The following is a 17,819-nucleotide window of genomic DNA, read 5'->3' as shown; positions in this document are numbered from 1 at the left end:
ACATAAAAATACTAAAAGCAATTTCAGGGCAAAAACAAAGAACATTCAGTCAGAGTGGTGATCCGGTATTAGGTAATACTTTTTGTGGGTGGCCCGTTGCTATTTGGTGTTTTTATTCTTCCATGGGAAAATCGTCAATATGCTGTGTGTTAAGAGGTTTTTATGCTCGGTAAAGAGCTCGGTCAATAAATACATACACACGTTCTTAATAAAACAGTCATTTATTACAGTCTGAAAATTAAAATGTCTGAACAGCACATTACAAGGGCATCGTTACGATTTTTCTCCAAGGCTCAGTGATCACTTCCGTACAGTACACTTGGCATGTACGCGGCATCTCCTTCAAATTAAACACAAGGAAAACAAAGAGAGGAATAAATGCAATTGTGGTTTAAAAAAGAAAAGTTCATCTTGTAGTAAGATAACTCGTACAATCTCCAAGTATTTTGGTTTGGTTCTAAGCCACATAGACCGCATCTGTATCACCTGACAAAAGCAGGTGGCGCAATGAACATCCCAAAATGTCACTGCTGACTAGGTTCCAGCTTCAAGTTAAGAAATGTTTCATAGTTTCCTTATGGTCTGTAAATTATGTAATGATGGAATTTTTTTGTTATTTTAAGGGCATGTTGGTATGCTACAATCAAAATTTAAATGCTAACTTTGTTAAATACATTAAAATCTGTAATGTAACATAAAATGGCTTATTTTCTCTCTTCTCCGTCAATTCCGCTGCATTTGTTCCCTTTCATCACAACTATAGCCACAGACAGACGCGCTGACAGAGAACACAAATTGAGTGCTGAATTTAAAAACATGACTTTAAAAAAGTGGTTTGCGTATAGGGCATGCAGGTCATGCAAAAGAGCGAAAAATAAAGGGGGAAAGTGTGCCTTTTAAAAAATAATAATAATAAAGGGGGTGAAAACAGAAAAAGACTTACACAGCGTTGCGTCTTTGGTTATAAAATAGGTCCAACAATTTCACAGCTTTTCATCCCCCAACCAAGCCCCTAATCTTTTGTTTGTTTCTACCCATTTAGACAAAGAAGAATTAATAGTTCGCTTTATCAAAAGCCTCCCAGCACAGATTTCATTTCTTGGCAATTTTCCTCTCCTGTACTGTACATACCGTGTTCACTCTGAATACGTTACAAAATATACATTCAACCTGGATTTCAACTCATGCGAGTTCTGCTTTAGTGTTTCTTTCCTCTCCTCCGCTTCACTCACTGACACTTTGCTTGTTTGCGAGAGACTACCAAAACGTCCAGACAAGATTCTAAAAAGAGACAATAGACTTTTTTGTCTTTTGTGACATTGTTCGCGACATTATGAAAATAGCAGCCCTGAAATAAATAAATGCAATTACTAAACGTGAACTAATAATGAAAATGTTACATGTCAAAGGATGGTGGCTCTGAGTAAACAACAACTAAAGTAAGCTTTATGTTGCAGCATATCTTGAAGGAGGCACTGGACTTGCTCCGCCGGACGCCTCTGCTGATGATGACTCATCCCTTGGTCACTTCCGGCCCCCGTGAATGATGTGGCATGTGGACGCTGACATTGCAAGAGCTTCACTTGCCACTGGGGCCATCCCACATGTCTTGCACTGCCCTTTTGGACCACTTGTTGCCCCACCGCCACCGCCGTGCTCCTGCTCCCTTGTGCCACCATTTCACTTCAGCTTGTCGCTTTCAATAAGACTTTGCAAGGAGTGACGATGGCTCTCTTTCAAGATGATGTCCCTATTTTCCTCAAGTGGAGCACAACGAACGCAGCGCAGCGTTGTAGGGACGGTATGCTTTTGTCTATGCTCAACAGAGGTGTGGATTGAGCGTATGGAACGGTGGATGCGTTTGGGTGCGAGCCGGGTAGGGAGGGAATCACGCCGAGGTGATGTTGGGCTGGTGGGGGATGCTCTGAGACCCCTCAAGGTGTGTCAAGGGGGTGTTGTTGTTTGTAATGGCTGCATGTTGCTGCTGCTGCGGGGGCGACGTGCTGCCGTGACTGGAAAGATGGTTGAGCTGATCCGAGTTGGCCAACGACTTAAGCACGGCGTTCTCGTGCTCCAGCATGGAGTTGCGCTCATACAGCTCCTTGATCTGCTCCTTCAGCACCTCCACCTCCTCGCGGACGGCGTACATTAGGTGGCTCTTAACCAGATCCTGAGGAAACAAACATTGTTATCATCAGGATTATAACTAAATTATAATCAAATTTGGGCCAACGGGCTATTTTATTAAATTTGGTACTACAACCGACATCTGGTTTGTGACAATCACCGAAGATATTGTTGTACTTCTCGTAAGCACACGGGTGGTAATGTGTTAAATATTGAAATAAGCACAACCCGCTCACACTGGGGAAAAACTCACCATGGCCTGTTCAATCTTGTTGTCGATGGCAACTACGCTGGCACCGGATGCACTGTGGAGAGGAAAAAAAAACACATGAGAACCACACATCACACCACATGCTTCACATCGACACACCACGCAATTCACAATCATATCACTTCCGTTAAGCAGCTCGTGGCAACCAAAGAGTGACACAAATTTCTTCACTATAATTTCCTGGAGTTCTTTTACATGCTGTCTGGTTTTCTGTTAAAGTAACCCAGCGGCCACCAAGCAGCTGGAAACTAAAACATCAAGCCAGGCCATGTGATGTGTCAAAATCACCAAATACAGAGCCTATCGCAGCTAACTCCATATAGACCCATATTTAATCACATTTACATTGACAATTAACTAGTGTTGTGCTGTTAGAGTTGTTGTCTATCCGTGCTTAGCCTCAATAAAGAGAATATTTGCTTTGAGTAAACTATAGAAAAGCGCATTATAAATTCAATGCGTTTTTATTATTATTTATTTGCCCACTAGGGGAAGCTGTAATGGTGGTGATAGTTTAAACAACTAATGTAACAACACCTTTGGGGAAACAAAAAAACTAATTTAAATGAGTGGCTGTGAGCATCGTTTAACAACAACAACAACAACAACAACAACACGCGGCGTGCAAGCGCTCACGTACAGCACGCTGGACGACCACCGCACGTAACGCACGTAGACGACCCTCGCGCAAACACGGGAGCGCAAACACAAAAAGATTTTGGTTACATGACGCGCGGTACAAATCGGGTGAAGAGAAGAGTCACACACTTAAATCAAAAAAAGTTCCAAAAGTAACGTTTCTTTTTACCTGCCGCATCTCGCTCTGTAAGGCACCAAGCGCCCGGAATATGTGGGAGAAGACCCCGGCGAACACGAAAGACTGTAGCTCATTGTGCACCGCATCTTAGCAACTCTCCACACAAAGAAATAGGTCAAGTGTCCAGGTAATTTTCAGCTATTACTGTTTCTACTTGGCCGTCCCGTCGCGATGTATCCAACAGGAGAAAACAAGACAAGGACTGTCTTAAAAGGCAGCTCGCGTAGTCACATGGGAAGCAATCACAGGGGAGGAGTTGAGCAAGCAGGACGCCTACTTGTACAGCGAAGCAGATTTCTTTGCAGGTTATATTTTTAATCAGGGGCCTGACAGAAATAGTCCACTGTGACTCTCGAGGCCAAGAGTGAATTCTGTTTTTTTTTTCCATTTCAAATTTTATTTTTCTTATTTCCATAAAACAAACTACGTTGTAGGTGAACAATTAGATCATTCACTTTACGTTTAATTTCAAATGACATTGTTCACAAGAAATCTTCTGAACCCCATTCAAACTTTGTGACCCATTTAAGTCTCCTAAATGCCACTGTCGTCCAAACAACCCACTAAAATCACATTCTACTGAATTCATACACTATACTTGCATTAAATACAGGTCAATTTTTTTTTATATTTTCAAATAATGAAAATGGAAAAAAAATCTAGTCAATCGCCTAATCATGAATTACAAGTGGTGTTTCATCTCACCTGAGGTTTTTTTATTCAGAGTCCATGAATGCCGAGAACAATTTAAATTTGTGGCATTCCACAGTAGCTGTGTGATTTGAGGCCCTGATAAATAAGGTGAACACATTCCACCCTTAAAAAGACGAACTGTTCACAATGGGAGAGAAAACGTTTCAAATCCAACTTTGCTTGAAATGTGTTTTTGTTTTGTAACACCAGCGAGAGACAAGGCCGGCTGGATTCAAATTAGTTTTACTTTTTCTTGCGTAAAGGCAGACAAAATCCCCTCATCTAATTTGTTTTCATTCCGTTTCCAACAAAAACAAAACACCCGGTACATCTTATTCAAGAAGAAAGACACGTGGTGGTTTATATAAGGACCTCTTGCTGCGCTAACCTCCACATGGCCCTGCCCCTACAGATTGCAACGACGTCCACACGCGCATCCTCCAACGGGACCTTCAGCACATTCCATCCGCGGACACCTCCGGCCTCGAGGCCAGTTTTTCCCGAGTCAAACATCTGTGTCAGAGCCAACATCATGCTGTGACACGACACGGCAAGAACGGTAGGGTGTCCAGGCAATTTGTTTCTACAAGCTTTTGGGTTCAGTACCAACTTTTCTGTGGAACATCTATTCATGGGGGGGGGTCCGACAGGCACACTCCAAGTTCACCACTGTAAATAGACTTCACATAAAGACGGCATGAGACAACAAGCACATGTCACCACATCACATGACTCACCATGGCGTCACATAAATCAATGAGCTCGCCACTCGCACACAGATGGACCGGCACACGTCCATGTCCCAAATCATACAAATACTCCCAGTGGGGCGCGGGGGGCAGCTGGACAAATGAGACCTGAGTGGATTTCAAAACAATAGTTGGGAGGGAGAGGACTACAACAGAGGAGCACGCTCACCGATGACTTACTGTTGCTCGACAAGTACTGTTTTCTTCAAGGTGCAGTTTGGCGACATCACCAGATGGTGTCAGCAAAGTTTCCAATTTCACAATTCAAAGTAATACGTTAAAGAAGTGGAAAAACATGCAAAGTTTCCACCAATTTCTTTTTTTTTTTTTTTTAAGAAGAGGGTTTGGTGGTGTGATCTAACTATGCTTAAGAACTATGTTTTCTAATTGTGCATAAAAAACGAACAAAATAGAATCGTCAATTGCTATTTGAAATGGCTTCTCGTGTTTTCAATCATGACTGACAATTTATTCTCAATTGGCAGAAAATAGCACATGAAAGACAAATTTCAGTTTATTTGATTTAAAATCAGATGTAAAATATGTTTGAGTCTTACAAAACATCATTAAACACATTTCAAATCCCCTGACCTTTGTTGAATAAATAACGTGGACAAATAGTTGCTGTCCTCATTGTATCATGAGGTCAATGTTGACAATTGCAGGATGTCGGAATAATGTGAATATGTGCCCAGGAACAAAAAGATTGTAGGATGTGTTGTCTACCAATAGGGAGGCTCGCGTATAGACAACGAAGACAAAACAAAATCTGACTTGGATGAGGGACGCCTTGTCTGTGGATTGATGTTTTATTTTCCTAACATGAAACTAAGAGTCATTAATAGGTGTGTGTGTACAGCCCCCATAGCTTCCTCAAAAACATACAGAAGGAACTAGGCCTGATACTCATTATATAATCCCCAGACTCAGGATGGCGGAGGTCATGAGAAATAATCAAAGCCCTTAAGCAGTCCACGATTTGCTAAAAGTCAACATTTTTTAGCTTGAGCCACTTTGTTGATTGGGATATGAAAAGTCTTATTTTTAAAGCCCTTGCGTAGGGACAGCAATGTTTGCAGTTAGCACTCCACCACTTGGCTCCTGACGACATATGCGAGGTGTTGTGTGACAAGGCTCAATTTGCCAACACACCAGGAGTCCATATTTATGGTTGTTCAGTCCAAAGTCATCCGAGTCAAAAGCAGCTCTTAGCATGTATCCATGCATTACTACACCACTCTGCTCCTCAAATCATTTGGGGGATTTCAATATGCCCCACTTACTTGTTTTAATGTGATTAAGGCCCAACTGGAATTGGTAAAATCCAGGGTTCATGGTGAAGGAGCATCTGTATTCCGCAGCATATGCATCACGAGATCAAGAAGGTTCTCTTTGAGTATTGAAGAAGATGCTTTGAATCCATCTAATATCATTAGACACGGCGCCTTTAAAAGCTTGTACTGACATGTCAGCTGGGATATTACTTAATCGGTCACATTTTGAAATGGAAATTGTTTTGCTCCCGACTAATTGCCTACATCTACAGCTTTAGGGAATTTTTTGTTAATTTCTACTTGCCCAGTGGCGGAGTTTGCAGAAAGCTGAATAGAAACATTGATGCTTGTGATAGGAAATTCCTGAGCATGACAAGCCTTTAACTGACCAAGTGTGAAGCAACAGGACGCTGGTCAAGGGAGACATGTGTGCTCAGTAAACGCTCGTGGTATTAATATAGGTCAAATGCCATCCAAGTTTCCAAAGATAAAGTTGACAAGATGCAAATGTTACCTTTAGAATAGTAGAAACTTTAAGACCTGCTGGCAGTTACATAAGAGGACCACGTTGGGGAGGAGTTTAAGATAGCGCCCCATCAATTCTTCCGTCAAAAAAATGATGTACTCAAAGTCTTTGAAGAACGAAACAATTGAATTGGGTTGGGTAAGGTACTTTATGCTCCACAGCCTATTGGTTAATGTGGTTTTAATTTTTGGTGAACAATGTGATTCCAATTGATTCTGTGCCAATGACAGTATTTTGGGAGGGAAAAAAATAAAGCTTCAAAGGGTGTTACGTAAACGGTTGGTACTGTTGGAAACGTTTAATTGAATGTTAGTGACATCACTTATTCCAGTCTCATTATTAGTAACACTATGTTTAAACAGTGGTGACCTCAGCTCATAACTCTAAAGGTACATTTTGCGACTTTCTTATTGAAGCACATTTTAAGCCCTTTAAGATAACATTCTCAAATCCCTAATTGAGTTTATGGGAATGAATTCATTTCATACAATACAGCAAAAAGTGTGAAAAGATTTTTAAAAAAAAGAGGTGGCTGAGAACAAATGTCCCACTGCAACTCGCGTACTTTGAGGCATACATTAGGAACATTCGGTTCGACTTTGCTAAAGTGGACACAACTCAATCAACACTTCCAACTGCCACAATGTGTTTCAAGTTTCCCAGAGGCGTCTCTCCATTCTGGTCCTTTTTAAAAACACGTGCCCTGTCTATTTATGATGGCAGCCGTACCCGAGCAGAAAGTCAATCAAAGCAATGACCTATAGCAGAACTTTGTAAACATCAAGGACTGGCAGCAGTCCAAAGCCAACTGATCAGGTTTTATTTTTCTTATTGACACAGCAGCAAATATTCGACTTATCCGTCATTCATAACACAACCTGAGTGTGTGCAACTATTCTGCCGGCTCCACCCTCAATAACCCTCACAGCTTCAGCTTCATTGTCTTTTATACAAAGTAAGGGAACCTCAGCATCGGTACAGGCTGCCTTACTCAACAGGCCAAGAATGCAAAATGAATACTAATCAGATTTGCGTCGGCGAATGTAAATGACAGACTTCAGGGGGAATACATCATCTACCACAGCCTGGTTGTGTTATTTTAGTATGATCTGCTCTGTGCGGTGCTAAAATCTCTTGACCCTCAGCTATCCCGACCACCAGTGGCTTGTGACTGACAAAACGTTATCACTGATGGCTTAAAAGCTGCCAGTTACCAATTGCATTGACATTTACGACAGCCTAGTGCTATTTATCTCCAAGCATTATAACAATTCAGTGACTGAAATACCCACAGTGACAAGTCATTTGATTTGGCAACTAGCCCTTCAAATAGACCTGAAAGTCTATTAGGGGAATTAAATGATTGCTCTGTTCCAAACAGCGGCTGAGTTCCAAAAATTATGAATGTGAGTTCTAAGAATAACTGTCCGGTTAACAAGAAAACACATATGTATTTATGTGTTGTTGCTATTCACCAAAACTAGAGAACGACTGGTAGAACCCATGGGCATGTTGGTAGCCATTGCGCATTGTTAAAACTGTATTTGATTCCAGGTGAAAATGACGCAACTGTTGACATGTAGCGTGATACCCCCAGTTCAACAATTGCCAAGTGTCAACAAATTACATAACCAAGATTTATACTCATCTGTCCTCACGTCATCAAATAAACTCAACTACATGTTGGGAAATGACACCTTTGCATCACATAAATGTCAAAGTAATAAAAGAGTACTGATGGACTAATTTTAGTAGGTTACTTGAGTGCGTCGACTGGGTACTGAGGCAGCCACTCCAGGCCACACAAACAAACAAGCAAACACATCCGAGCTCATACCTATTCTTGCTAGGCTTTGACCCTTGTTATCCGCGAGGCCGGAAAGCCTGGTAGAAAGTAGTGGAAGGGGTTTTTTTTTTTTTGGAAAGTGAAAAAAGAGAAGAAACATGAGGTAAAGGAACGGAACGAGCTATTCTTTGAGTGGGAAAGCGAGGAAATGTCAATAAGTGAGGGTGCCAGAGGTCAGTGGGGTGATCATTCAACCAGAGCATGGGTAGTCAAAGAGGAACAAAAAACCAAAAGCAGGAATCGAGAGAGAACTGTTCTCGCTTTCTGAACTGCTGGTTGGTTTACAGTTAACTTTCCATATCAGAACCAATGCAAGCGTTATCTATGCCTGAACAATTGTACCGTGACAAGCCCCGGGACCTTGTCCTCACACATTGGTGAGAAATGTCAATGCTGTGAGTTTTAAGATCTCCTTAACTGCAACTGCTGTGAGCTCAGCCATATTAACAAGGCAAAACCTTGGTTTTATTGCTACAGTGGGGGAAGTTTGTAAGCACAATAACTTGTTTGCAAATGCATCAGTGGAATCTCAGTTGATGAACTTGCAATGTTCCAAGATGCTTTTCATACACTGAAGCAAGTTGTGCAATTAAAATGATTAACAAAAATGGAATGAATGCATCGCAGCCAGAGAATCAAGTCATCTTGCTGGGGCAGCCCCGAAGAAAGACAAAGAGCAGACATGAATATGACGTCTACTCTGCTAAACCGCAGAGAACCCTCGATGTACGACCCACCTCAAAAAAAGACAGCCGTGGGGATAGAGTGAGATACTTGGACTAAAATCCGTCCAACAATATACTATGAATACAAGCTCAGTTACCATGGTGCAACAGGGTGTCAAGAATGGGCCTCCTGTGAGATGCCAGAGGCTACATTGCACCCAACTGTCACATGTGAAGGACCGATCTATGGTCCTATGATGTGTGCTTTACAAGGGATTGAAATTAAAACGCCTGTCAATCAAATATTCCATGTTTGTATTGCATAACAAACCTTTCCAAACAGGTTGTTAACCAGTGCCTAAGGCACTGTAGGATCAGAAGCAATATGTAATTTGACATGATAATGGGGTTGTACAAAGTTTTAACATCAGGGGTGCTAATAATTGTTGCACACACGATGTTTTTCCACTGAATAAAACAACTTGAATTAAAAGTTGGCTTTTCTTCTTTCCTTCATATTATTTTGGGGGGACAGGGATTTATTAGAAACTCAAGACTACATCTTAACCAGGGGTGCCAATATTTATGGCAGGATATCAAAACATGGACATGATGCTATGTTTGGAGTTCTCATCCTGTTGTGATTTGAGTACATACCACGGGATGGGACTGAGAACCCCCCCCCCCCCCCCCCCCCGCTCAATAATAAAACTAAAACAAAACAAAAAAACGGACGCGACCCTCTGCAAGGGTCCAAGCTTGCAGTCGGTACCTGATTAAGTCTAAGTCCTTGTTAAGGAGCTAAGGATGGAAAAACTCAATCTTTCTCATTGTCCTAGATTGCACCATGACAAAATGCTTCATAAAGTGGTGTTGTTTTGCACATCATTTATAAATAAACAAACAAAATAAGCTTGGGTTTGCAGGAAAAGTAGAGTGAAAAGAATGTACATCTAAATCTGAGCATTGTCATTAAAAAATTAAAAAAAAAAAGGTTTTCATTACAGCTTACACATAATTGTTAATGTGACTTATGATGAGTCAGTGTATTACCATCAAGGGTGGATCATTTAGCAGAATGCCAGCCTGAGGCAGCAAAGTCACCCTGATTGCTCAATTTCCCTAAACATGGTGAATATTATTGAATTATTTTTATTTGAAAAGATTCTAAATACTACACACAACAGCGACAATCTCATGTTTACAGAATAAGCAGCAAGGGCGTAATGAAACGTGATTTGAATCAGAAAACAGCTTTTGATTGATTGATGCATTGGTACACAAACGAATTAAACTAGCTCGTGGCCCAATCAAAAATATCCAAATGTTGCGGATGATTTGTTGCTCCTTTGAATTTCATTACCTTGAACAGTTTGAAATTTGACATGTTGGTACATGTTAACCACTGCTCAAGTGTGACGAATCTCTTTGAAGGAATTGCCACATTTACAATACGGAAAAGTTCATCACTATGTGAGACGTTTACTTTCAACAACAAACTCATTGCATCATACCCTGTATAACTGAGCTGTACCATATCAAACAGAATTGTAATCGATATTCAAAACCATTTTCAAATTCCAAACTTGTAATGTCTAACGCCAGATCCTGGCTTTGGTGTAGTTTCTTGCAAACAAGCCGTCTTCTTACTGGTTGCCTGGGCATTCGTACATCTAGGTCAAGTCCAATACTAGCAACTTCCTGTGACAAATTGCAGCCAACTCCTTTGACACTGGGTGTGTCTTTTGGACATTGCATTAATGACCGAAAGTTACCTTGGCTTCAAATACGGCTTATTAAGCCTTTGTGACACTTTCCTTTCTTTTGCCAGAGTGATGTAGTGTATTTGGCAGCATCTCAAGGCCATAAAATAAAGAGTAATAATACTGAAACCTGATGCCCGCCAATAGAAGGTCATTCATGCTTTAAGATTCTTTGATGAAACGTGCTCCTCGATAATAATGGTAAAAAGACCGACAACGTGCATTTTCAGACTTTCAACGTCAGTCGAAACCACATTGTAAATGACGGTGGCTGACAAGTTAGAAATAAACAGATGGTTTGGTTGGTGAGCAGTAAACGTACCATCTATTTGAGGTCGCATTTATAGATATCAATCAAGTGTTAGTAGGTCATCTCGCCACAATGAGTCATTTCCACTTACTCACTCAAACTTACATTCTAAGAAAAAAGGAGCAAAAGATGTGAAATGCTGATGACTGCAGATGGTTCGAGAAAAAGGGGAAGCGGTTATTGTAAGAATCGGTTAACTTAAATATGTGTCTCTCATAGGTAGAGAGAGCTTTTGACTTGCAACATGTTCTTAAACAAAAATGTCTTTGTGGAAAATCCCACACTATTCTACACCACGGGCAGTCATAGTGAATCAGAACAGTGGATGACACCCAACGAAAGGAAGCGAGCGAGAAGAAGAATGAATGACTCAACTGCAGCTGGCCGCCATGCTTTCTTCACATCCTCATTAGTAACGATTCAGACATCTCGAAGGCACTGTAATGTCCTTGTTCCAGTCTCGAGTCCCACTCTCAATAGAATGCATGGTTACGACAACTACATATTTTAAAGAGAGATGGCTTAACCGCATTCTTCATTAGACATAACGAGGTGAGGCCCAAGACCAGATCGGCGGCCATCCTTTACAAGTCTTAAAACCGCCATAAACATGCACAACAATGGGCCTAATATTTTTCAGTGTATCCTTAAAGAGTAGAGGAAATCATTACTTTGACAAAAAATCTATCATCTCATTTTCAAACATCTAATAGCGCATGCGTCACAATGCTGCAGATGCATCTGGCACAACAGCAGCAGCCACATGGGAGTGACACCAAGGCAAAATGGCGGTGAGCTACGGGTGTGTTGGGTGCTAGCAATTGATCACTCGACTGACCGTGACCATACCTTGGAGAAACTGTGACACGCACAAACACACGGGAACGTCACACATGGCTCAACATAGCAAGTACAGGCTGGTAACAAGCAGCTGTCAACAGGTTCTCTCTTTGGTCTAAGGACTGGCTTTGAAAAGAGCTGTGCATACTTAACATACTGTAACTCCTCAAAAGATGGGTCGAACCAGTTCGGCCTTCAGAGTATTTTGGAAAACCCAATAAACACCAGCAGTTTACGCACACTTCTCATTCCTGGAATAGATGCAACCTGCCACCAGATCTTATCCAACCACTAACCTGTTTGGAGTTTGACTGTGTACAGTAATTCCATACAGGGGACAAGCCTACCAAGCGCGTTTTTGGAATGTGGGAGGAAACCAGAGTACCCGGTGGAAACCCACGCAGGTATGGGGAGAACATGCAAACTCCACACAGGAAGGCCGAATCCGAAATTGAACCCACAATCCCTGCACTGTGAGACGTCCTAACATTAACACCTGAAAAATTTGTCAAAGTAAATATTTCATACCAGCTAATATGAAAAATTTAAATTTTGACACGCTTTTTAGTTGTATCAGCCAGCCCTATTTTGCAACTTTGTAGTCCCATTCTTAACAGTTTAACCTCTATCATTTTGCTCTTCAACTTATTTTGAAAGAAGACAACAACTCATGGAGTCGATAGCTTTATTTTGCATTTTTGTTAATTAATTAGCAATTCTTCCTAAATGAAAGTGAACAGTGTTTTCTTTTGAAATCAAATTCTATACTGCACAATGTGTGTTCAGCCTTTTGTTAGAAGTATAAAAGGGATTCCTTTGAAAGTATCTGTCATTGGTTGTACAGAAATTATATGTTTAAAAGTTTTAGTTACTTGGTATTTTGCATACTTGAGCGTTGTTATCGGTCTGGAAAAAAGGTGGTATTGAACATCCCTAATAAATATTGTACTAAGCACCAACTGGAGTTAAGTAGGGACTGGTGGTGGTGAGATAGTTCCATGAACAGCTAGTGGTCCAGTGGCCCAAAATGAAGCTGGCAGAGAGCCAGATGCTCAACATGACAATCCAAGCTATTCAAGGCTCCAAGAATTTCTCCCTTGGAAGTTAAGGCAGCCCAGCTATCAGTGGAAAATAAGCTATTCCCTTGTGTCCAGGCCATGGCAGCTACCCATTTGCCACCAGCAACACATGGCCATTGCAACTGAGACACCCCCCCCCCCCCCCCCCCCACCCCCCCCTTAGACTGTCAAACTGCCAAGAGGGAGACTGGAGGGAGGGGCACCGCGACACTATAAATACATAACACATGTGCACATCCTGATATCTCACCATTGTGGAAGTCTTTGTCTGATAAAATATGGAAAATATTTTTCGGGAGTTTACTGGGAGTCTTCTTCTAGCTTAGAAGATATAATCATCATAGAAAGAGGTTTCTTGGCGGTGGATTACAAGTGCTTACACTTTGAACTCAATCCAATCTTTTGAATTCAATTAAATCGTTAATTTGTCAAATGTGAACTGCTATAAAACATTTTAAATATTCACACAAATAATTAATAGTGGATATATGACAAGAATTAAAAAACAAATGAAAATCATTGGAGTGACACTGGATTCCTTGTGGCCATATTAGGTGGATGCTGCCTTAAATATAGCCATAATAAAAGATCCCAATGTTTTCTCCCTGATCATCATTCCAATTAATTTCCCGTTAAACTCACAATGGTGACAACCTGGCATCTGTGATGAAGCCCATCTTGCAAGATGACATTTGAAGGGCTCCTTATCAGACCGTAACTTTCCCTGACATCAAGCGCATGTGGGTGTGCAAGTTTTCCTGGTGACAACGCACGTCGACTATCACATACTATGTCTGGGCCCACTGACTTGTTTGCTTAAGAGGTGGTAGATTGCCAAGATAATCTCAATCATGTAAATGTTATTGTGCTGGTTATAAATTCCATCCCACCTTTTATTGAAAAGGACTCCACACATATTGATAGCGCTTGATAAATAGCTGGCCAAACACGTGCTTGCTGGGACACTCCATGTTTGAATGAGTTTTTAATTACTAATATAACTAATATATTCAAAGTGTAAATAAATTGTAAAACTTTGACAAGACCGGCAAATTACGACGGCTAGACAATTAAAAAAAAAAAAAAAAAATTGAGTCAAGAAACAGGTCAACACCTAGCTACGCTGTCGTGTCAACAAAGACACTGAAGACTTCAGTGCCAGACCAGAACACACAGTCATCCTGCCATGTCATCCTACACACACGCGCACACGTGCACATACAAACACACACACACATGCCTCTCTGTGGTCCTCATAGGTGTGTGCATGTCTGTGTGACTAATGCAAAAGTGACCTTCTTCATTCTACATCCATTAAATGTCCTGCCCTGCTGCCAACATCGTCATAGCAACACAGGCGTGCAAAGAAGTCAGTTCATTTTCCATCACTTTTGTTTCTGTCTTCCCAACTAAGAAAGAGGTACCGGCTGTTCCTTTTGTGATTATCTAGGACAACGCGCGCACACGCACTGTTCCTTACTTGTGCACATTGTCAAGCCAATTGCAGTGTAGTTCAAGCAGTATGAGAGCCTGCTGACAAGCCCCTAAAAATCCCTGTTGTGTGTATGTGAAGGGGTACTGCAAGCAAGACTCAACATTCACATGGTTTTGGAGCTAAAAGAGGCAGAATGGTGTGTCTCATAGTCACACTCGGGAAAAAAAATAAAAATCAGGCTCTTATTTAACACCTTCCTAAAGGACACCCTTTCATGGCTGAAAAGACTTTTGTCAGGGGGCGGACAACATTTAAAAGGATATATTAACCCCAGGTTGCTTCAAACTACCCAAATAATGTAGTAACTATCCATAAACTACATCTATTCACATTCACACCATCCTCGAATGGGAATTGAACTCACGCCGCCCACAACGGACAAAATCGCTCTTTAGAATAGTAGAGACTGCAAAACATCCTCTTACCTGTCCTCATCACCATTCATGGTTATATGGATGCCAAAGAGGCTGTTGACAGCAGGACTGGGAAGGCCAAAACCTTCTCTGATGAAAGGCTTCATATTGTCTTTCACTGGCATCACACTGCCACTGGGCTGAGGTAGGACTTCAGATTTGGGCCAACCATCTTCTGTCTGCTTACTGAATCCAGTGAGAAGGCCTGTGCTGATTCCTCCGGTGCTAGGAATCAAACTCGTCCCACCTGTAGGGGTAGTGCTGGTCGTGGCCACTGTGACAGGCACATTCAGGCCACCGCTGGCGGCAGAGGAGCTGGCGGCAAGACCTAACCCACCCGAGGGCTGTGTAGGGTTGACCAGGTGCGGCTGTTGGGCACCTCCTGTTGCCATGTGGAGCAGGAGGCCCTGGGTGGAGGGTGCATCGACACCTAGCCCCTGGGGTACCGAAGCAGCTAGCATGATAGGAGACAAGGGGCCCACAGAGTGAGGCGTTATGGGAAGAGTGCTTGAACCCAAGTGCTGGTAGTCTAGCTGGCTTGTGGGATGGTTCGAATAAGGAAAGTGCTGGACTTGTGTAACGGGCGGCACGATGGGAGACTTCTGCTGCAGGGAACTTTGGTGCACGCCCTTGAGGTTATTCGAGAGGAATTGGGGAGCAGCAGGTTGCATATTGACCTGAGCGTGTTGCGTTTGTTTTGATGCTGTTGAGTACCCTGTGGGCTGGAAGGCACTAGCTCCACTCCCAATCTGGGGGACCAAGCCAAAGCCTTGCTGCACAGTCTCTAAAGAAAGAGCGGCATGAATGCCGTCGTCCACGGCATTCTCCAAAGCCTGTGAGGAGGAAGTGCTGGTGGAGACTACGGTGTTACTGGTGGTCCCTATTCCACTGTCCCGTTCTGTACTGTGATCGACGGTTACATTTGGCTTGATGCTATCCACAGTCCGATTACCATTGGAATCAGAGTCTTTGTCATGGAACTCAGTGCAAGTCCATCTTCCTCTTCTGAAAGGCTCACCCGTACCATGGTCGAGTTTAATGACCCTGAAGCGAGAGCTGCAAGTATTCGCAGGTGCAACAGTGGTAGAGACAGCGGCAGTGGGGGGCGGAACAATGGACACACTTGTTACCGAATGCTGTGGGGTCGTACAACCACCGCATGCATTTTTATTATTGGCGAGAACCCCATTGACAGGAGCTGTCAAAGCAGCCTGACCATCCAGCGTGGGAGACACGTTGTTTAAGATTTCCTCGGACGAGCTCCTATCGCACACAGCAAGGTCAGCTCGTGACACATCTTCTGTTCGGGACTCGTCCGGGTCGTCCAGACTCTCTGTGTCGTCTGCGGTGTTGTTGGCCGCCACCTGAGCCTGCGTAACACTCGTGATCTGGAAACAACTCTTCTTCTTCGCTGGCATTTTCGACATGTTGGCTTGCTCTGTCGAGTCAATGTATTCCCACATGAAACGAAGCGGCGCGCGTCCCGTCTTCTACTGATAAATTCACTGAAGGTGGACACAACATGGAGACGTACCACCACAGCACTTTTCCATACCATTTACCTCTCGCTCAGTCCACTCGGAGAAAAGTCACAAACACGGTCCAAGACTGTCCCAAACTCCTGAGACCTCACGCGGTGTCCAGTCACTGCACTCCTCCCCGGCCTCTCTGGCACCCGGTCAGCCGTCCTTGTGTCCCTGGGAGCCCCGCAACAAGCAGGCCCTTGTCCGAGATGTTCAGCAGCTGTCCCCGGGACTTCAGCCGGAGGCAGGCCCGGCCCGGTTTGTGAGCCCACTTCTCTCTTTTTTTCGATTTGCCGACTAGCCGAGTTAGCTCAAGTGAGCTAGTTTCGCCAACAGGTGTGGAATCATAATGTAAACATTCCTCTCGTACCCTTCAAGTAGAAAAGTATAGTCCAGCGGCGGAGAGAGAATAAGACGTCAGGAGTCGTTGAAGTTTGGCCTCTGAGTGTCGTAAGTTACTTGTGACTGTTAGCTGACAGATAGCCACAAGAGTACCGTAACTGGAAGCTGGGGTGCTGACTGCCTGCTAGCTGAAGCTGCTGCTGCTGCGTGCCTGCTTGCTTGCTCGCTTGCCTCTCTTCCACCAGACAAGATGGCAAGTTCCAAGTGCATCCTGGGTAAAGAGGTCAAACACGTTACTCCAAGCGTAAGAAATATTTTTAAATAATCGAAATAAAAAATAATGTCGTACTTTTACTCTGAAAAATTTCCTTTCGTAGGGATTTTGACAACAAAACGATTCAGCATTGCTCATACATTACTAATACGGGAAAGTATTTCAGAGGTCGTCACTTCCGTTTTGTTTCTTAAAGCGTGCTCCGGAGAACTTCATATTCCGGGAGAATATGGAGTTGCCCTGTAATGTGTGTGTTCTTTTTTTTCTTTTTCCCCTGGTATCATGTATGCTTTATTTATTTATTTATTTATTTATTTATTTATCTATTTATTTATTTTATTTTATTTTATTTTATTTTATTTTATTTATTTATTTATTTATTTATTTATTTATTTATTTATTTATTTATTTATTTATTTATTTTCTGTCTGTCTGTCTGTCTGTCTGTCTGTCTGTCTGTCTGTCTGTCTGTCTGTAGTTGTTGATATGTGCAAAGGGATGTATATTATATCTAATGTGTTTGTGTTGAATAAATGTTTAGTAAAATAAAATAACAACAACAAAAAACGTAATATTACAGTATTACGTGAAATAAAGTGTTTCAAAACGGATGGTGCTTTCAAAAAATGTGTAAGGGTCAATTCTGGCTATGGATATTATTGCGTCCCCACATTATATTCTTACAATCAACAAATTGTTTATTGAGAAAATGTTTTAACATTGATTGTCTTTCCTTTAACATAATCACAAAATGTCTGTAAAATATTTTTTTTTCACTAAGAAAATGTATATATTCCTTTAAAAGATGCCCC

General features: G+C 42.2%; 1 protein-coding gene across 1 annotated transcript; it reads right to left on the bottom strand.

Moving 5' to 3' along the window:
- Positions 1 to 202: 202 nt before the first annotated feature.
- On the bottom strand, positions 203 to 17,194 carry tsc22d2 (TSC22 domain family 2). The gene is made up of 4 exons (XM_049720001.2): positions 17,083 to 17,194; positions 14,881 to 17,004; positions 2,381 to 2,432; positions 203 to 2,170 (listed from the first exon to the last, which is right to left on the bottom strand). Exons 2-4 carry the CDS (start codon positions 16,329 to 16,331, stop codon positions 1,889 to 1,891), a joined length of 1,785 nt encoding a protein of 594 aa, XP_049575958.1. The 5' UTR covers positions 16,332 to 17,004; positions 17,083 to 17,194; the 3' UTR covers positions 203 to 1,888.
- Positions 17,195 to 17,819: the final 625 nt, after the last annotated feature.

Source organism: Syngnathus scovelli, chromosome 10 (genome assembly GCF_024217435.2).
Source record: "Syngnathus scovelli strain Florida chromosome 10, RoL_Ssco_1.2, whole genome shotgun sequence".
NCBI classification, from domain to species: Eukaryota; Metazoa; Chordata; class Actinopteri; order Syngnathiformes; family Syngnathidae; genus Syngnathus; species Syngnathus scovelli.
The sequence above is the reverse complement of the archived record's forward strand: the minus strand, read 5'-3'. Positions and strand labels throughout refer to the sequence as shown.

Bases quoted from the DNA above. Each gene is read 5' to 3' on its own strand.
- tsc22d2 (XM_049720001.2), bottom strand. From the start codon at position 16,331: ATGTGGGAATACATTGACTCGACAGAGCAAGCCAACATGTCGAAAATG. The intron at 2,433-14,880 runs GTAAGAGGATGT...TCCTCTCCACAG, and splicing joins ATGAATGGTGATGAGGACAG to TGCATCCGGTGCCAGCGTAG. The intron at 2,171-2,380 runs GTGAGTTTTTCC...TTGTTTCCTCAG, and splicing joins ACAAGATTGAACAGGCCATG to GATCTGGTTAAGAGCCACCT.